The sequence below is a fragment of the Rutilus rutilus genome, assembly GCF_951802725.1.
Source record: "Rutilus rutilus genome assembly, chromosome: 24".
Taxonomy (NCBI): Eukaryota; Metazoa; Chordata; class Actinopteri; order Cypriniformes; family Leuciscidae; genus Rutilus; species Rutilus rutilus.
In genome coordinates this window covers 13,673,189-13,693,842 of record NC_140228.1, presented here as the reverse complement: position 1 = coordinate 13,693,842, position 20,654 = coordinate 13,673,189, and the positions used below count along the sequence as shown (strand labels likewise).

At 36.4% G+C, this 20,654-nt stretch overlaps 2 protein-coding genes across 3 annotated transcripts; both read right to left on the bottom strand.

Annotated features, from left to right (window-relative positions):
* Positions 1–812: 812 nt before the first annotated feature.
* On the bottom strand, positions 813–7,358 carry zdhhc23b (zDHHC palmitoyltransferase 23b). Of its 2 annotated transcripts, none has more exons than XM_084398398.1 (5): positions 7,060–7,358; positions 6,313–6,490; positions 4,849–5,541; positions 3,293–3,460; positions 813–2,104 (listed from the first exon to the last, which is right to left on the bottom strand). In XM_084398398.1, the coding sequence occupies exons 2-5, from the start codon at positions 6,447–6,449 to the stop codon at positions 1,831–1,833; spliced, it is 1,272 nt and encodes a 423-aa protein (XP_084254524.1). In that variant the 5' UTR covers positions 6,450–6,490; positions 7,060–7,358; the 3' UTR covers positions 813–1,830. The 2 variants fall into 2 exon arrangements, with proteins under 2 accessions (XP_084254524.1, XP_084254525.1); XM_084398399.1 differs by having other exon boundaries at positions 1,115–2,104; positions 3,293–3,451.
* Positions 7,359–7,885: 527 nt separating this feature from the next.
* On the bottom strand, positions 7,886–19,715 carry gramd1c (GRAM domain containing 1c). The gene is made up of 18 exons (XM_084398178.1): positions 19,657–19,715; positions 18,906–19,004; positions 18,445–18,580; positions 18,230–18,330; positions 17,975–18,070; positions 17,810–17,890; positions 16,255–16,376; positions 15,985–16,144; positions 15,409–15,568; positions 15,182–15,319; positions 14,142–14,260; positions 13,029–13,171; positions 12,808–12,911; positions 10,811–10,981; positions 10,525–10,594; positions 9,465–9,584; positions 9,275–9,380; positions 7,886–9,009 (listed from the first exon to the last, which is right to left on the bottom strand). The coding sequence occupies exons 2-18, from the start codon at positions 18,993–18,995 to the stop codon at positions 8,941–8,943; spliced, it is 1,986 nt and encodes a 661-aa protein (XP_084254304.1). The 5' UTR covers positions 18,996–19,004; positions 19,657–19,715; the 3' UTR covers positions 7,886–8,940.
* Positions 19,716–20,654: the final 939 nt, after the last annotated feature.

The window sequence follows — 20,654 nt, the reverse complement described above, 5'->3', positions numbered from 1 at the left end:
TTTTAAAGCACTTCAGTTCAAACCCAAGAACTGAACACCGAAAAAAGTCCCCTCAGTCAGCTGGTTCTGAGACTGACTAACCTGACTAACTCTACTAACACTAAACAGTCTCAGACCAGCTCTGCTTCTCACAAACATCAAAATAAACCAAATTATCAAACAGTCTAAAAATACATATCTGGAACATTGGGATCAGGAAACTAAAACACATAGTAAATTACAATTCTATCGAACTCTGAAATCAAATTATGAATTGGAAGAATATCTCCAGAGTGTGAGAGACACAAAGCAGAGACGGATCCTGAGCAAGTACAGGCTGAGTGAGCACAGCCTAGACATCGAGACCGGCTGGTTACCCCGAGAGCAAAGGGTGTGTGTTTGTCTGTAGGACAGGAGAGATCGAGACAGAGACGCACTTCCTCCTTGACACAAATACATTTCAATCAGCGACCTCAATTTAAACAAATTCACAAACTTAAAGAACTTTACAGCCATGACTGAAGTAGAACAGATAAAGATCATACTAGGAGAGGGACAAACAGCAGCACTTGCTGCCAGATACGTGTGTGTGTGTGTGTGTGTGTGTGTGTGTGTGTGTGTGTGTGTGTGTGTGTGTGTGTGTGTGTGTGCCACAGCCTGAGAGACAGCAGGTGAATGTGTGTGTAATGTGTGTTTGACCTCAATGTGTTTCCCTACTGTCCACCACAGTGACCCTCAGTTATATGTGTGTGTGTGTAAATGTTAAAACACTATGGTATCAAATGTTCACACATATTTAAATTTTTTACACTGTTAATTTGTAGAAATAATTTAATTTGTCCATTTAAATTTATGTTATATTATTTTAATGTCTTTATAATTATTCTATGTATTCCAAGCTTTGGCAATATTGTATTATGTACAGTCATGAAAATAAAGGAGAGAGAGAGAGAGAGAGAGAGAGAGAGAGAGAGAGAGAGAGATAGAGAGAGATGTTCAACAACAAACATGAAGCTCAACATAAAAGATTCATACTGAGATGACAGTAAAGCTGTGTGATGTCTAGATATAGATGCATTGTTGCATCACTTTGGATGTCCCAAAAAGGCACTAAAAAATGTTTGACATTGAATGTGCATTCACATATTGGAGTTGAGAGATCAAATATTAGACCGTGCAATCCATAATTGATCCAACTAGCAGTGAATGCAATTTGTGGTAACACTACACAATAAGGTCTCATTTGTTTGCATAGCTAACATGAACTAACAACGAGCAATATATATTTCTTTACAGCATTTATTCATCTTTGTTAATAAAAAATACATTTGTTTACTGTTTGTTCATGCTAGTTCACAGTGCATTAATTAATGCTAACAGATCATTTTGATTTTAAAATTGTATTTGTAAATGTTGAAATTAACATTAACAAATTAAACCTTATTGCAAAATTGTAAAAACTAAATAGAAATTCATGTTTCAAATAGATCCTTCTGAGTGAAATGACTAAAAAGAAGAGAGAAAAAAAGTATTTAAGGAACTTCACATATTATCTGTAATGTCAAGTCATGTGTAAACACTATCCACCGCAAATCATCTCCACGCCTGAGTAATGAAGCACTCGATGCTGAATTACACTAATAGAGATGTATTATACTACAACACTGCCATCTACTGATCCACAACATTCGCCTGACTCTTGATGAGACCTTGACCACAACGTTTCGAGCCATAAAACTGACTCCGGAATGGATGTTGAAGGCATTAAGTAGCACAACATTATACTTCACTGAGTGATAATTCACTTTAAAGACAGACTTTTCCCATCAGCAGACACTGCCAGTTTAATGTCTACACCAGATCTGATGGTTTATAGTTTGACAGCTCTGAAGCCTTGCTCATGGTTAAGAATTCAGTCCAGTTACTCCAGAAACCTCGGGAGTAGGTGCCGGTGTCGGTGACCAGACCCCAGAGACGTCTGCGACCGGTTTTCTCTCTCGCAGCCAGGCGCGCCTCACGTTCGGTCACGTTGAAGCTGACGTTGATGAGCTGTAAGATCAGCAGGTGCAGCAAACCTCCCGTCACAAGACTGCTGTACCAGGCACAGGTGAAACACAGAGCAGAACTGACCAACACAAAGACATACAAACGGGTTGATTATTATTAATAGCCTACCTTAAATACTAAAAATGCTGCTATAAATCTTTTTTTTACATTTTTTATGGAATATATGTATTATAAATGAATTTATCCATGCACAGATTGCACAGCTTTTTTAAAAAGTCATATACCCTCATTATCTTTAATCAAAATAGCTTCCCTTCCCTCTTGCAGCGACATCTCTTCTCTGATGGCGTGTTTACTGGCGCGAGGGCGGGACCACCTGTCTTTTCTTCATTAATGATAACTTAGAAATCTTAAAAGACAGATTGTTGTGAGCTACGAGATTGTTAATCAATGGTATTAGCTTCTGTTGAAGCCGTCAGCCCATAATTATATATATAATTAGTAGTTTTAAATTTCTCCATTGTTTTTAATACTCAGGTACACAGTCTTGTCCCTTTGTATTTTTGTCCAATTTTCTAATGTTTTTTTGCTTCAGATCAAAGTTCGTAATGTTGTAATTCACCTCGTTGCTGGTTGGGTTTGGTTCATGGCTTATAGCTCGTTAATTTGTGTAATTTGTTCCATGTTGTGTTGTAGCCTAATTGTTATTGTTAACTATAACTAATCCTAAATTATTACAAATCTTTTTTGTTAATTGAGATACAATATAAAAATTAAATGAAAAACAAACTTAAAAAACGTTGACAAAATTAGAAATGTAGAGTTGGCAAACAACTCAAATACAAATTCATTAAGTTTAAGTTGAGAAGTACTAGAATTCCTAAAACTGAAATAAAATTATAGCTAAATAGAAAAGGGGAAAAAAACTAATATAAAAGCCTTTAATTAACCTTTAATTAAAATTTAAATAAAGAAAAAATAAAAAATAAAATAAAAGCCAATTCAAAATATAAATAAATACTATTAAAGTATATAAAAAAAATAATCATACGTATTTGGGAAAGCCAGATTTTTGTTCTCTTAACCCTCAATGATTCTGCGAAACACTGATATGGTGCATTTGGAGCAGTTTACACACACAGAAAGGCAACAAAATTCCATTAAATTGACTATTTTAAAGTGACTTTCCAGAAAAGAAAATCATCCTTTTTCATGAATAACTAATGAACTGGAAGGAATTGAGGTGGTGAATAGAAAGGCTTAAACAGCAGAAGCATTTGTGTGTGTTTTGTTGTTGAATCCACACCTGTGCTGCTTGTAGACTTCAGGACAGTAGAGCAGTGCCGTCATCACACTCTGATGGGGACACACGCTTCGAAGAACCAAACTGATCCCGTACAGCGACGTCAGCAGAAAGAAAACAAGCATCAGAAGGAAACTGGGGTGATTGGCCTGTCCCACACAGCTGTTGATCCTACCACAAAAACAAAATGACCGACAAGACACCGAACTGAGACCTGGAGATTCAGTTACACATATCAGTTACACAGAATAAGAAGAACGCAGATCAACTCACTGTCTCCGTTACACATATGTTTACATGAAGAACAAGATATTTCACAGGAACACAGAACCATTTTTGAACACTAGAGGGGTAATAGGCAAAACAAGACACACCTGGGAATGATCACAGAACTAATCAACTAGAAAAACTACAAAAGGACTACGAAAAAGACACACGACAGGGAACAGGAACAGAACCATGTCAAATGCAAACTAAAAGTCCAATTAACAAAGCACAAGAAACACAAATCCAGGTAATACATAATTTCTCAAAATTCTGGTAATGCTAATTTTGTATTTGATAGGCTTGAAAAATATTGCATTAAATTGTACCATATTTTGGAACCATTCACTTTTTTGCATTGTGACATTATTTTCATGTGAAATGAAATTAAAATATTTTTAAAAATTCTTATTACATTTAAAATGTCTTTTTTTTAAAAATATTATAATTATATTTGATGAATTGCAAAAACATGTTTAAAATTAAATGTAAAATAAAACGTATATTATATGTACACAAACATTACAATCAGCATAAATTAAAGGCAGAAGCCAGTTTTATAAATACAAATAAAATAAATTACTAAATTTTTTAATTAAATGAAATTAAATGTACAAATTACTAAATACTTATTTTTCCATTTTTGTAGTAAAATTATATCTTTTTCATGCTGCAATAATGAGAACTTGGGGAGAAAATGTGTTTAATTTTGTTTGTGTTTAAAACATCATTTTGACATTATTTTCATGTCAATTTAAATAAAAATATTCTCATATTTCTAATTATACAATTATTATTAATTATAAAAATTATTATAATTATATTTGATGACTTGCAAAAAAAATATTTTTAAAATTAAGCATAAAATAAAATGTATATTATACGTACACATACATTACAATCGGCATAAATTAAAGGCAGAAGGCAGTATAATAATACAAATTAAATAAATATACACAAATTAAATTACAAATGTTTTTTTTTATTAAATGTACAAATTGCTAAATACTTTAAATGTAAAAAAAAGCACTTTAAATAATATATCTTATTTTGTTGCAAAATTAGATCTTTTTCATGCTACAATAATGAGAATTTTATGTTTGTGTTTAAAATAATTTAATGCAAAAATACTAATGATGATAATCATTATTTTTTATTTATTTTTTATCAATTTATTTTCTTTATGCTTAGTTTTGTCTTTTGATTTCTGCATGAAATATGACCCAAACATGTTACCTGCAGATGAAATTTACCCAGATAATAATAACCTAGACCCTCTTGAATAAGGAACCCACCAGACGCAGTGGTGGTCCAGACGCAGGATGCAGACTCCACAGATCCTGCAGTGTCCGGCTCTCAGGGGACGCACCACTTTGCATACTGTACACCAGTTCCTCCTCTGAACACTCTCCAGTGCTGTCCCAGATTCATCAGTTTGTTCAGGAGGACCGGCGTGATTGGCTATCACCACCTGGTGCTGTTCTCCGTTTAGATAGGCAGCATCTACATCAGGTGGTGGTTTGTGATAAGTCACTGTACTATGAGTGTCAGATGGACAAGGCCTGACGTAGCCCGGCCCCCTCTTGGTGATTATGAGAGAAATGACCGTGAGAGCAACACCCGCCGTCACAGCGCACAACTGAAGATGATTCACATCACCGCGAGGGACGATTTCAGTGATGAAGAGGTAGAACATGTAGAAGAGGGAGAAGAGGGCAAGGCTGAGGAAGAATAAAGTGCGTCCTTTCTTTCGGTGAGTAAAGTAGTAGTACCAAATGACCATGATGGGCACTGCTGTTAGCACTATAATACCCAGCAGGTAGTGCAAAGCTGCAATGTGCAAAAAAACAGGAAGGAGAATAAGAGGAGGGATCAACGATAGATCAACTTGTCGGGCACCAGATATCCAGGGCACCCGCAGACGATCACTGATCGTAGCAACTACCCGAGACAGAGAGCCTGGATTTTGAGACTCCTTCTTCATCCATCTGGAAAATAAAATTTAACACATTTTACTATATCTAACCCTTTAAGGGTGTGTTCACACTTGGCAGGTTTGGTTTGATATAAATGATCTCTGGTGCGATTGCTCTGACAGTGCAGTTCATTTAAATAAGCATTAAAAGCTGCCATCCGAACCTTGGCACGCACGCAACAAGTGGGCCGAGACCCACATTTTCAGGGGTTCCAAGTGAACTCTGATGCAGTTCGACTGAAATATGTATATAACATGGACCAAAGACACTCTCAAAAAAACGAAAACAGGACGTGATGTCACAAGATGCGTCCCTACAAAGGACAGAGTGCTCGAGAATATCAGGTTTTTCTCGTAATAAGAGCTACGTGGCCCATTACAGTTTGGTACTACAGGAGTCAGGAGTACTGCAACAGATCTTTGTGTGTGCAATGGAGGAATTCCTGCCGCTGTTTTGACACCTTTACACATTTTATAAGCTAGTTTGTTAAGATGCCATCATATAGGCCATACAATGAGTGCATTAAACCCAGAACACAGCATTGTTTTGGATGTTCGGAAAGTTCTGTCTCAAATATATATCATAAAATCTGTCCAATCAGGTTGTGACCGTATCCTTAGTCCTTTTGATTAGATCTGATGTTAAAAAATTACAGTGTGAACGCTAAGCAAACCAGGTATATTTTCTTTTTGATTGAAACAAGAGAACCGAACTACAGGTGTGAACAGACCCTAAGTAGAAATCTATGAATCCAAAGTGCTATTTTAGTGGCCCCTCGCTCACCTGTCACAAGCCTCATCCAAATCCTCACAGTCACAGCAACATGCTGCCATGTGACTGCGCCCGCCATGGCGATCAATGTACTCACAACAGCACAGAGGATCATCCTGATCTAGTGTTCGACGGGATCTCTTCGTCATGACGTCAACTTAGAAAACATAGGTGAGGGCAGGTATCATTCCTGTGAGGGAAACAAATTTAACATTTTAGATCTCATGTCAAGATTTATTAGACTTAATTTCCACATGCTTTTATCCAAAGCGATATACGGGTACAATACATACAAGACCTATTCAAGTGATCTCTTCATGCATTCACTAGGGATTGAACCCATGACCTTGTACTACATACATACATACATACATACATACATAAATAAATACATAAATGCATACACACATACCCACACATACACACATTCACACACACACACACACACACACACACCATAGACTGTAAAAAAAGGATACATATACATACATACATACATACATACATACATAAAGAAAGAAAGGTTTGGCAGTACATTTTGAATATATTCTAAATATAAACATTTAATGAACACATTTTTGTACGCGCAGGTTACGAGAATGGAAAGTTCGTCGAATGTAAAGCGATGGTGTTCTGATAAACGACACACTGGCCGTCTAGAACACGCCGAACAAAAGCACTCACTATAATACGTAAATAAACTAATAGGGACAACGTTATTAAACGTAGCATATGTGGCATGCGTTGTTTCGTACTTACAGCACAAAACAGTCATATTGTAGAAGTAGTTCCTTTCGGAAGTGCTGTCAGTATAAGCGCCAGCTGTAGTCTCATTCTCGGTATCGGAACGTTCTAGTCGGTTTACCACTCTACTGGCAAGCCGTTTTAACATTTAATCATTAAAAGAAGCTGCACAAGAAACACTAAAGCAGTCCAAATCTACGAAGAGCACCAGGAAGTAGCGTAGCATACACAGCAACCGCGAACAGACAGCACGCGCTGTGTGTGTGTGTGTGTGTGTGTGTCGAATAGACTGCCTTCATCTTCCTGACGTCAGTGCAAACTTTTAATTTCCTCTGATTATAAACGTTACTTAATGAACACGTTTTAAACAACAAAATATGACTTTACTTTTACCCCCCACTTTTAACACATTGAATTGAAAATACAAATGTTGAAATAGAGAATCGGTCTATGGGCTATTATCAAGTCAATCTTTTGTTAAATGCCTCTCGACAAACACAATGCAACATATTTTTTTTATTTTAATTTTATTACAAGTTCATTGACAGAATATTTACGTCGCGTGACGTCACAGAGGACATCTGCACATCCGCAGCCTTTTAAAACACAAAAAAGCTAGTTTTCTGTCATTTAATTCAGCACACATGAAATAAAACAAACTATAAAGTAATTTCAAATGTAAACGCACAGTTCTTTGGGCATGTTGTCACAGCCTATGGAGTAAGACAGCATCTGTTTAAAGGCACTGTTTTGAGATTAAGTCAATGAAATAATGTTGTGATATTTGATGTTACCAACAAGATCAGTAAAAATAAATCAATAAAAATGTAAACTTCACAAATTGAACATTTGAATTTTATTTATAAATAGTTTCAGAAGAAATGTCAGAGAAAAAATAGACATCTATACACAATCATCCACCTAATGTTTTTCTGTTTGGAATGCTTGAGTATTACCACACAATTTTTTATTTTCCCAAGTAAACATTTACATGAATGCGTCACAAATTTATTTTAGAGACAATACAGTCCCTAAAAGCTGTTGAACAACCAAAAGTGGTAGGCCTATTTAAAGACGTGTAAACAATTTACAGGTAAAACATCACTCATCATTTACAGTAAATGTCAGAGATTTTATCTTCTCCATATGAACCTGTACTGTAAGACATTATTAAAATCCTGATGAACATTCAGAACTTCAAACATTCTACAATTTTAATATGCACAATCATTTGTCAGTAGTGATCCCTGCATTAATAATGTTTTAAGGTGCAATCATTTACAAATTCTTAGAGGTATCTAAAGACAAGAGCGCTGTCTAAATCAAGACAAAAAAAAGCCACATGAGGATATTTTAGGCAGATCTTTAACATGTGAACCGGAGGCAACGGGCCTGCATTGCCCCCTCCATAATCAAAATGAAGGACATGTGCAACTGCACTGAATCCATTACATATCTGAGAATTAAGGCTTTTGTTGTAGTCCAGAATAAAAATGGACATTAAATTAGCATCCGGCAGTTCAGAACACGATCACGAGAACCCTTTGTGTTTAAACCTGCTACATTGCTGTTACCTTCACTTCAGCAATATCAACTCTGAACGATAAGCAAAAGACACTTTTCTCCTACAGCTTCAAGTTCAAGTTTGCAAATTCAAGAGGAAACTCGCAAGATTTTGTGTGCTAGTGCGAAGATCCCATTCAAGATAAAAACAGCTTTGACAACTTAAAAAAACATCCAACCACAACAAAAAAAGCCCAGAGAGATGACGAACATGGCTACGAGTCTGCCCTGGGGTGACTAGCCCCATGGCAACACTCCTCAGCGAGGACAGGTCTTCTTTGGACATGGACAGGACATACCCTTGTGTTGTCAGGTCGCCAAACCCAATGCCATTTAAAGCTGAGAGGAGGACCTGTTGTAGACCTGAAAGTTCTGCTGAAGCACCATTAGAGAACTGCGTAGCTGTGAAGGAGGAAGCAGCAGAAATATAAATAAATTACATAATAGACCTCTTAGCCAAAAGAGATGACATATGTAAATGTAACCCCTTCATATAGCAAGTTTTGACTAACACCATAAGATTGACATTTCTGGTCAAGAACTGCCAAATTAGACATGAAAGAAGTCTCACTGATGATGAGTAACTGTGAACAACCACAGTTTGTTTTGCATTTATGTGTCATTGAAGGATGGGTTTAATAAGAGACAGTATGGCACCCAAACATACTTGTTCAAGAAGGTTAATGGAGTCCTGCAGTACTGCTTTCAGTAGTTGTGCTTCCTCTCGACTTCTGTGTGGCATACCCTGTCTGGGCCCTAGGTCAGGTGCCAACCTACATAAAATCAGTTAGTAAGTCAATGTTGTTCGTAAAAATGTACCAAAAACAAAATATAATGTCTTTTAAAAGAGCCTTTACCTAGACACTACTCTCTCCTCCATTCTGTGCTTGGTGTTCAGATACATACGATGAGCGACATCTTCCATGGCCCAAAGTTTAAAGAACAGCCCCAAGTTCAGAACCACCAGAACGAAAAGTCTGAAAGGCAAAACAATGTCACATTCATAAGCACATTATGTATTTGTCTCGTACATAATTCTAAATGACCATGGTTGAAATTAATAGTCTTCCTTCCATGTTTCACACCGCAGATGTAAGCAGTGCATATTTATGTTAACAGGTTACAGAAATCTCAGATTCTCTATTTCTATGCAGATAACATATAATATATAATTGTATAGTATATAATCTCTCGCAATATATGCTAATGTAGTGATGGATTTTTTTTTTTTTTGACAATATATCGGAGATACACAGTGAAAGTTTCTGGAATTTTGGATTTCAAACAAACACTTTCTATTCATTAAATCTGACTGAATCTAGATTGTTTAAGCTGTTTATCAAGTTAAAGTTCTGTTCCATGTAGATTTTTTACCATTTAGGTGTAAATGTGGTCCCCTTCAAGTTTTTAATAACTCTCAATAGGCAAATTCTAATAGCCATTTAAGGATTTTAGATTTTTATTAAAGAAAAACTGTAGTTATGTACAGTAGTAATGTTTTGTAGCTCTGTTACACAGCAGAAACAGTGTTAGTTTCAGAGCTCTAAATCCCAAAGCATACCTTTCTTTACACATACGCAAGTTGTACGCATAGCCTTTCAAAGTATACTCCATTTCACGTTTATGCTTACACAGGCGGTCGACAAAAAAAAGGCAAAAAATTATTAAATAAATTCTTTAACTACCTTGTGAAATGATGGCCCTGTAGCACTGTTGCCACCATGTGGGCAAAAGAATCATTGCACATGTGTGTGCGTTTAGAAAAATCAAGCTGCGCATGTATACGCATACTGTAATGATATGGTATTTATGTCATGCACACTGTACACAAACCCTAGAATACCCGTAAAAACAGATTAATCTTACACTGCTTATGTATGAGGTGTGAAACAGGCCTTAGAGTAAATGAAGCCTTACATTAAGCTCATCCAAATTACAATTGAAGTGACGTTCCATCTGTGTGGTGTGTTCTTTATGTCCATGGCACCTGTAATGTAAAATGCAAGGCAAACAGAATTGTTTTAAGTCTAAAACACAATATATTCATGTTTGCTTGAATATAAAAAAGCATAGACCACCAAATGAGTACATCTGATTAGTATGAGTATCTGTTTTTAGGGTTTATCAGTATTTTATGGCCAGTAGCAGAGATTTTGGATTCAGATATTTAAAAAAATATATATATAGATAGATATATTTATACCCATGGTGCCGCCTCTCTGCTGATCAGAGTCTGCGCTGTACTGCTTCCCCGGCTTCATGTGTTCCGGTAGGGTGCGACTGTAGGTTCTTCGCCTCCTGCGCAAACCACTCGTCTTCCCAGCATCTCCGCTACCTTGAGTCAACTCTGCCTCCTCTTCAAGCAGCTCTGCCTCTGGGATGTGCATTGTGAGGTAAAGATCATTGTAATTACATTAATATGAGAGCCTGGAGGTCACTGGATTGGTTAGGGATCTGGCTTTTGGCATCCCTGTAGTTTTGCAATTAAATGGAGAAAATGGCCTTGCAGGCAATGGAGCCAACTGATGCATTTCACCAATAGGAAATGGACACATCCATGCTGCTAATAGTGCTCCCAAGACACTCAGAGCAAGTCACTAATGTTCATTACTCATTTGATTCCCTAATCCAACATCCCATGGCACAGAAGCGATTAGCCAGCTTTCTTTTCCCAGTCGATAAGAAAAACATTGTGCAGTCTGCTGTTCTGCTCACTTTAATGAAACAAGAAACACTTATATATAGATTTATTTAAAGTCCCCCTGCTGCAATCAATTATTTTATCCCTTAAAACTCATCTTTGATAATCAAAATGGCATATTAAAAAAAAAAAATCCTGTGAAAATGTATTTTTATGCTTTAAAACAGCTTGAATGTAACACCCTTGCTTCACTTCGAATATGCAGAACCATGAATATGCAAATTTGGCCCCGCCTCTGCCATTCGGTCAACTACAGTAAATGCCACACAATGGCAAGTGGAAATATTGGTTTAATTTAGCCATATACGTTTCAACCAGGAACTTGATTCAGAAGAAGAATAGAAAGAGCTAAATATACAGGGTCGTCTACAAGTTGATGTAATAGAATGTTAATGTGTTTTATACATCGCCCTCTACAACGTCAGGTTGATGTGATTAGCCTTTGGCTAGACTACATTATCAAACAGCTGATAATGTGTTGCTAATGTTACACAAACCATGTTCCCGTTTGCCATCTCAGAGTCACACAGCTGCCTTCTAAAAATCAGCATTCTTAGAAACGCTTTGAACAACTTAGAACATCAGTGGATCTTGCGCTTTTGAGGGGCCAGGTGTGAATGTTGTGTTTACCAACAGTAACTGAAAATCATGCAGAATGCACCTTTAACTAATACTAAAACCATTAAAAATAGTTTTGGTAACTGAAATAAAAAAAATATATAAATATTAGTTTAAAAATAAACTTTCAAAACTTAGAAATGATAAAAGCACATAAACAAAACTACTAAAATGTAAACTAAATTTAAAGGTGAACTAAGTAACTTTTTTACCTTAACTGAACAGCTTCGGAGTCATTGGAATGGTTATAATACTTATTTCGGGTTGAATGGTGGTCGTTTCGCACCCCCCTGGTGCCCGTGAGCGGAAAATTCGCACTTGCAACTTTGGGGTGGCGGGCCGCTGGCCGACGCGTCAGGAAGTATCGCGTGATATCAGGTCTCGCGATGTAAACAACTGCTTTACGGCCAAAAGAAATCTGCTAAAATGCCGTCATTATTGCGCTCCCTCACGCTGTTCGAACCCGAATGAAGAAGACGTTTTAAAGAATGTCCCATCTGCTCTGATGTCGTCGATCTACTAGCCTCTGGTGTCTGAGAATAGCCAACGAGTTTTTACAACAGTGTTGTCAAATATCTATTCCGAAGCTGTGGGGGGAGCTCTAGAGAGAAACCTGCGAGCAAAAAGCGAGAATACAGCGTAGAAATCCCGAAGCTACTGAGTGCTTCTTTAAAGTAGGAAACGGGTTCAAACCACATTTTAGAGACTGTACACTGCAGTTTTAAGGAGAAAATACTTAGCCATGCCATGGGTTTGTCTTAAAGCATATTGAAAACACCACATGGACATATAAAGAACAATAAAAACTTGGTTTTCGATATATTTTTTCAAAGAGGTAAAATAGAGTGTTAGGGCGAGTTAAAAAAAATCATCATACTAACCAAGATGTCTAAAGTAGTCTTCAATGCCACTCCAGGAGTTTTTGGTGATAAAGGATTTAACAAGACCCCAGGGCTGCTTTTTGTATTTGACATCAGTGTAAATCCTGAACAGAGAGAGATCACAAGTTCAATTATTTACTAAATGGCTCTCACATCAAGAGATTTCAGTGCCATAGCCAAAACGAAAGAGGTTAGACACACAGATATTAAGACCAGCTCACCTGAGTCTGCACTTGTGCTTGGAGTTACGGATGATACAGAAGCGATTCTGAGTGTAGAAGTAGTCATGATAAGGGACATCATGTGTGTAGACCTCCGCATCTATCATGTAGTACTGACCCTCTCGTGACTCTTTATATAGCGTCTAGAATGCACAGAAATCAGAAAATATTCCACTTACACACAGAGGCTGCATTCACACAGCAGCACAATACAGCTGTCAGTCCTGTTTGGATTGTTAAATATGGTTCTGTTCATACACGGTTAGGAAAGGCCAGAAATACAATATCTCTTTTAAATTTTGGATAAAGTGATCCTTAAATATTTATGACTTGCAAATAAATATATTTCCAAATATAAAAATGTAATCTTTAAAGTCACCTGTATGTCTAAGTCTATATTTACTAGCACTATCTGTCACCATGTTTACATTCATTGTATGAATGTAGTCATTAGGCCAGTCACCATTATTGCATTGTGATTATTCAATCTAATTGACTGCATCGACTTTAAAGTGCAATCAACTCAGTCACAATTAGATCAAATAATTGGAAGAAGGTGGTTTTGTAATTACGGTCATTTTCTTATAAATGTTAATTGTTGCATAATACAATCAAACCAAAAACTGTCTATTGCCTAATTAACTGTCTTACAGAGAACAGAACAGTAGTTATATACTTTGTCATTCTATGCGTCACAGAACAAGAGCTGAATACTCTTTGCAGTGGAAATTACACTGGCAAACTGCTCTATAGTTTTAAGTTGAAAAAACTGACAAAACACACACAACTAACTTGGACGTGGCGGTTTGTCAGATTTACAGGAGTGACAGATGCTAATATCACAAAAATAATCAAAGCACCCGTAACCCCTCAGAACTTGACAACCACAGCTCCTTCCTGCCATCCATGTCTAAATATAAATGTGGCATAACCAAATACTGCACTTTAACTGATAGTGCAACCAATGAAATGCAGCCTTTCAATATGGTTGTTAAACCGATTTTTAAATTAGTTTGACCACAAACTGGTCACTTTTGAGGCTCCTGTGTAGGAAGTAAATAGTGGTGCAGCTCACTAGGTTTTGTGACAGAGCCATACAGTGGCGAATCTAACCTGGTTCTCTGTGGCAGTGGTGAACTTTCCGACAAGGGGGTTAGAAATAGTGATGGTGTAGTTCAAAGTCCTTTTCATACCGCCAGAGGCCTCTCTTTGCCAAGAGGTAGAGCTTACACCTGTCAGGCGATATGCTTTTGTTACTATAAACAGTATGCCAAAACAATATGTGAAAAATCCATTGTTTGTTATCATTACAGGTGCACTATGCAGGATTTATAAACTCGTACAAAAATAATGCCTCTCAATCATTACTTATGGCCCCCTAGAAATGTGTGGTGTTTGTATCTATAGATCTGCATTTTCATATTTTCTTCTTGAACTGCTATGCTCAGTACATTTCTGGGCTGCAACCTTTGGCCAGTGGGTGTGTAGCCCTAATTAATAACGTTGTGCAGAGCAAGTGAGGGCGGGACTGTATCGTCTGTGTCTGAAGCTTGGGAAGTTCTGTTAAGTTGTCGTGTCTCAACACAAAAACAGTTCGCTAATGTTGCTACTGACTTATTGACTACTATCTGTAACTTGACAGATTACTAGGCATTGTAATTACATTTTTGTGATGACATGTAATTAATGTTTATTAGCGAGCTAGACTGAAGATGGCTAAATTTGCTCGCAAACAACAGCCAGTCATCTAACTATTAGCATAACTGTTCTTTCATATAATACACAAAAAAATGCTATTTACGCATGATGATAAGCACAATAATTGAAAAAAATATTTGCAAAATAGCTCATCACTCATTTTCCTGCTGGTAGTTTCTTGAGTCAGTTGGGCTGAATGTGCAACTGATATTAGGGGACAGAGCTTGCGCTTTTTGAGGGGCCAAGTGTGAATGTTGTTTTTACCAACAGTAACTGAAAATCATGCAGAGTGCACCTTTAGCTAATACTAAAACCATTAAAAATTGATTTGGTAACTGAAATAAAAAAAATATATAAATATTAGTTTAAAAATAAACTTTCAAAACTTAGAAATGATAAAAGCACATAACAAAACTACTAAAATGTAAACTAAATTTAAAACGAAGTAGGCCTACCTGTGATCTTCCTGACATCCATAAACCTCCGCATGAAATTAGAATCGGAGAAAAGCAGGTCAAACATCTTCTCAGCACTGATGTGATAGACCCGGTTCACATACAGCCTTCCCTGAGACACAGTCTCACATTCTTCCACTACAAGAAATCAATACTAATGTAAACTAAAAATGCATCAACACAGCCATGGAATGAGAAACAGGCAACAACATACATACTCATCTCACCCTCCTCCAGGCTGTCAGATCTGCTGTTATCAGAGAGCTGGTCTTCATTGGCATTTAGATCCAGAGAGAGAGAGGAGCGTTTAGACACTCGTTCAGACCCCGAGCGGTTTAATGACAGATTTGGACTGCGCTGATGGGACGGGGTACTGAGAGAGTCGTCCTATTGAGGGTTTAACACAAATATCAACAACTATACATGTGCTCTACTTTAAAGACTTTGCTATAAAATCTACTTTTCTTTCTTTAAAATAAAATAAAATGCTGACTACATAGCTTTATGTTCAACAATTTAACAAGTTGACCATTTGGTAGGGTTGGGTAATATATATAATATTGACAATATATTCACAAAGACTTTTCTGGCAATATAAAATTAAACAACATCAAGAATATAAATTATTTTTTTGTCTTTTATAATGATATATTTGAAGAATTTAAGTTTCTTACACAGCAAGTGAAAAAAAAAAAAAAAAAATATATATATATATATATATATATAACCCAGCCATATGGGTCATTAGACAAAGCATTTTAGGAAGAATCCATCAGCCAACTGAACTATATTTATCGACGTACCCCTCCATTTGCTGAGAGCATGCTTTGCAGTCCAACTGAAGACTGTGTGTCGTCTCCCTGTGTTGTGGTGGCCTCATAAGAATTCATCTCCCCTTGGGGAAGACGAAGCGATGTGGGCCTTTCTGGCCTCCCGGTGTAATCTTCTCCACGCATATTCAGACTGCAACAGAGAGATGGGACCTGAAACCCAAGTAACTGATCTCTCATTTGTCTAAACAGCTGTTGACATGGTGTGTGAACAGATGTGAATGGGTGTGTGTAGTAGTTAACCTGGGCAGGGTAGGTGTGACAGTATCTGATCTTTGAAAGCTTTCCATTTCATCATGACTCAATCCTAAATCGTTGCCATAATGCTGCTTTATCATCTGCAACAGCTCCAATTTGGTCAGTTTCTGCAAGAGAGGAAAGTTACATTGAGCAACATACACTTACTTATTTCCGTCCCTCCTATGTGCACTTTTTGTCTTATAAAAACTGAAACTATTCACTTAAGCATTTCTATTCAAGTTCCTGCGGTGATATTAATCTAAACCAGCACATAAAACAGCCCTAACCTGCTCCACACCTCACTGACCAAAGATCAAATCTGTTGAAAGGGCAAATGACAAGCAACAGTAACGTGAAAGATAAGAGATTTATGAAGAATATTTCATGATAATGTATGGTTTCGCAGTAGCAACTAACGTTATAAGTTTGCAGAAAACTACGGTTACCATAGAAATAAGGCGTAGAGACGTTTCAGCGACATGTAAATAGACAGTATCAGCGGACTTAAGCAAGAGTTTGTTCGCCAAAAAGCAACCGGAAAACTTCAACAAAAGCCATATGAAAAAGATATTCATATAAAAATTCTTCAATTCTCAGCCGCGTCGTGTGAAAAAAGTTTTCAAATAAGCGCAACGAAATTCAAAACAATGTTTCAAGGCCGTATGGCACGGACACAATCACACAACAAACCGAAGAGAAAACATTTTATGCATGTATAAACCTCCAAAAAGCCCCCACCTATTTAGAATTACATCAAATATTCAAAGAAGCATCTAAAACTAGAATATGTTCTTTACTCATACGCTAAATTATACAGTCAGTAAAGGCTCCGCGTAGGGTCACCTACCTGCTGAACGCCAGTAACCTGTGCGCTTCCAGCGAAAGACTGAAATGCTGAAATCAGGAAGCTACGAAAGGCCACCAATGCGCCGCCTAGTGGTGAGCTATTCATTTACTTTAACAGTAGGACTATAATGGTTTTAGTCGTTTATCTCCATACTAATTTTCCTCCTGTCATTTCAGCACTATAATTCCGCGTGTATGAGAGGCAGCATTTTCTCTGTGCAATGTTTTCAGACGAAGAAAGTCACGCTTCAATGGAGGTCAAAGAACTATATGTTCATGCTGCCTTGTTAAGTGTACCCTACTGGTTTAGGCTGTTTACACTGAAGCACATCCCTGAACGTAGGTCTATAGGGTATTATTCTGTCTGTTTTCCTCACATGGTATTAATATAACACACTATTAATCACCCTAGGCTACCTAACACAAATAAATAGTTTGTGTTGGCTATGAAGACTCACTGAACACTGAAATTGATAATGGAAGGGTTTTTAAGAATGTGTTCTTAATTTTTTTAAGCTATTTTATATCTGTTTCAGATCATATTTGAGAATAGGCAAAAATAGTTTTGTAGAGTAAAACCATACAGTAATTTACAACCAAGATGATATGCATATTTTAAGGAATTATTAGCTAACTTATCTGTCACAACAACACATTTTTGAACAGTGATAGTGAAGTTAAAAAGGAAAAGAACTAAAAAGAAAGAAATTACCTTCTCCATTAGAATATTCTGCCAAAGCCGAAATATACACTGGTAACTTTTCTCCCTTGCTGGGAATGAGCTGAAGAACAGCTGTGGAAAATTCCAAAATAAATTTTTCCGTCTTCATAAACACGACAAAATTAAGATTTAAAAACATTGATCGCTGAACTTCACCTTTTCTGAATTAGTACTGATCTGGATAGCATTTGGTATCCATTTCGCTGTCTTCTCTCTTGACATTGAGATGACATCCTTCATATTTACCATGATCTAAGTCAAAATCAGGTTTATTGTCATTTTTTGCAGAGCAATGGAATCTATAAAAGAAATTCCTAATAAAGCATCTCAGATATGCTCACTATATGTATATAGGTAGGTAATGGCATGATAATAATTCATAGATTGACAAAGTTTTATTGCACAACTCACTTTTGTACCACGAAAAACATGACTGTAGAAACAAAAACAATTCTCTGTAAGGTAGACGCGGCCTTGTAACAAGATATCCTTCTGGAGAGCACAGGTGTAGTCTAGGAAAAAGATGGATCATTCAAATCACATCTAATATGGTTATACAAATATTATATTTAAAAAAAAAAAATGTGTTTGTTTGTTTTCTCTCTGTCTCCCTCTATCAGTCTTACCTGCAATTAGTTTCTCAGACTCAGGCACCTCTCTGAATAATTTCCGAAACTCGTCACTCCTCTGTTTATAACTACTGTAAAGCAATGCTTCAGTTGACTGAGGTGCAGCTATGCCCTGCCCACTGACTTCTAGACCCTGTGAGGTAAAATCACAGCAAGTAAATATATAGCAAGTAAAAATAATAATAATATTGTAATATTATAATAATAATAATTGTGAATCTGTGTAATACATACTGTAAAAGCAGCAATAGCTTACAAATATCTCACAACATTTAGCAATCAATGCCAGTTGCGTAATCTCATCATGATACAGTGTCTGTAATCTTTTGCAGGACAAAGTACAGCAAACTGTACAAGATAATTCTGCTTAAGATCATATCTATAAATTGAAGTTAATACAGTGTTGCCATGGGACTTCTACCAATGTAATCAAGTAAAAGCAGCAAGTTCAATCTCACCTCTTTCTCTTCTGTCCATCTGACTTCCCCAGACTGACTGTTGTCCTGTGTGAGCTCATTGCCCATCTCTTGCTTTGGTATTTCGGTCATGCCTTTCGCCTGCATGGTGAAGTAAACTTGAAGGTAATGATGTTTTACCAAACCACTTTGAATATATTGCATAATTGAATAATAATGGTCCGATTGATCTACCAGCTTTTAGTAAAACCAATAAGCACACAAAAGTATTTTATTTGAATCTGCATTACAAATGATTTAATTATTTAAAGCTTCATTCTGAAAAACAAAACCGACTATTGTGTGAAAAAAGTTTCCTTTTTTAGACATTATTCACTGTAAATAAATAAATAAAAAGTTGCTGCCTTCAATTTTTAAGTACAATCAACTTGAATTAGCCTACATTAAACTGACTGAAAACGAGTTGAATCTTGTATAACTTATTTAAAAAAGTTGAAAACTGCTTAACCTGTTTTGAAGAGGCAAAGCAATGTAAAAACATGTTTTCATAGATCATAAGTTCCCCAACGAAGCTTTAAGTGAACAGTTCTTAAAAGAATATTTTAATAATGTGAATCCTTTTTCTACTATAAAGAACCTTTTGTGCAGGGGTTCCATGGATGTTAAATGTTCTTGGTTGGAACCATTGATGCCAATAAAGAACCTTTATTTTTAAAAGTGTTGACAGAAACATTACAGAACATTGAATGTATAAATAAAAGACTTCAGAAGCTTGTTCTCATAGACAAAATACCTGAGAAGGTCGTGTTTAGTATTAGTCCTGGTTACATCCAGTAAGAACGTTACCATAAGCTTCAACCGTCGCCGATATTCCAAATGCTCGTAAACTTTCGACAGCAGTGTGTCGTCGGCGTGCTGCGGTCTTGTTGTCTGTCTCGTTGTTGAGAGTGAGACCGTCCTACTCACACCTGGCAACCTGTACAGTCAGATTCCACCAGCTCGACGCTGAGAACAAGCACACTTTTGTATTTACATATTTTACGTATGACATAGGAGACTCCTTTTTTTGTGAAGTCAAATTCTAAGAAAGTTTAAATTAAGCATAACGCTTAAACTGGGACTCTGTAAAAAAGGAGTTGACAAAACATTACATTTAAAATTATATTTTATTTCTTTACAAATTAATACAAGTTTAAATGTAGCCTATCATTTTTTTATTAGTCTTTATTAGGCCTACTTTAAGTTATTTGTAGTGTCTGTTCAGTTTAAAATGCATATTTAAGTAGGCTATGTTTCTGTTTGAATTCACCTATTACAGACACTATAGCAATTTTGACCGAACTGTTTGTTAGTAGGCTAACCTTCTAACCTTGTAGGCTAATCAAGTTGAAATGACAGAAACTGGCGTGACATATTTTCATGGGTGATGGATAAGCAAACATAATGTGGTGTAACATTTTATAGCGCTTTTGCCCCGGTTGAACAGTTTTATTTTAGGCAACAATTTTAATCATTAAAAGACCAAATATTATAGAATTTCTTTAATTAAAAAGGTTTATGAGGTTGAGGCACTTTGGACCTCTTTATTAATAAGGTTAGATTTACCTGTGGCATTTGATATAAGCTCTAACAAGATAGTAAAGTCAAACCTAATCATATAGACAAGTTAGTTATGGCTATTTATGTAACACGTGGAGATAAGACTGGAAGATAGAAAGTGTTAGAAATGTATCGACAAGAACTCAGGGCAGGGAACTAAGACGAGAAAATGCAGTAAGACCAGTTATACAA

Excerpts from the sequence above, each read along its gene's own strand:
- zdhhc23b (XM_084398398.1), bottom strand. The coding sequence starts at position 6,449 with ATGACGAAGAGATCCCGTCGAACACTAGATCAGGATGATCCTCTGTGC. Across the intron at positions 3,461-4,848 it reads CTGGACCACCACTGCGTCTG|GATCAACAGCTGTGTGGGAC; the intron begins GTGGGTTCCTTA and ends TTTTTGTGGTAG. Across the intron at positions 2,105-3,292 it reads GAAGTCTACAAGCAGCACAG|TTCTGCTCTGTGTTTCACCT; the intron begins GTGTGGATTCAA and ends TGTGTTGGTCAG.
- gramd1c (XM_084398178.1), bottom strand. The coding sequence starts at position 18,995 with ATGACCGAAATACCAAAGCAAGAGATGGGCAATGAGCTCACACAGGAC. Across the intron at positions 16,145-16,254 it reads GTCACACCTACCCTGCCCAG|TCTGAATATGCGTGGAGAAG; the intron begins GTTAACTACTAC and ends TCTCTGTTGCAG. Across the intron at positions 10,595-10,810 it reads GCAGAGAGGCGGCACCATGG|GTGCCATGGACATAAAGAAC; the intron begins GTATAAATATAT and ends TTTACATTACAG.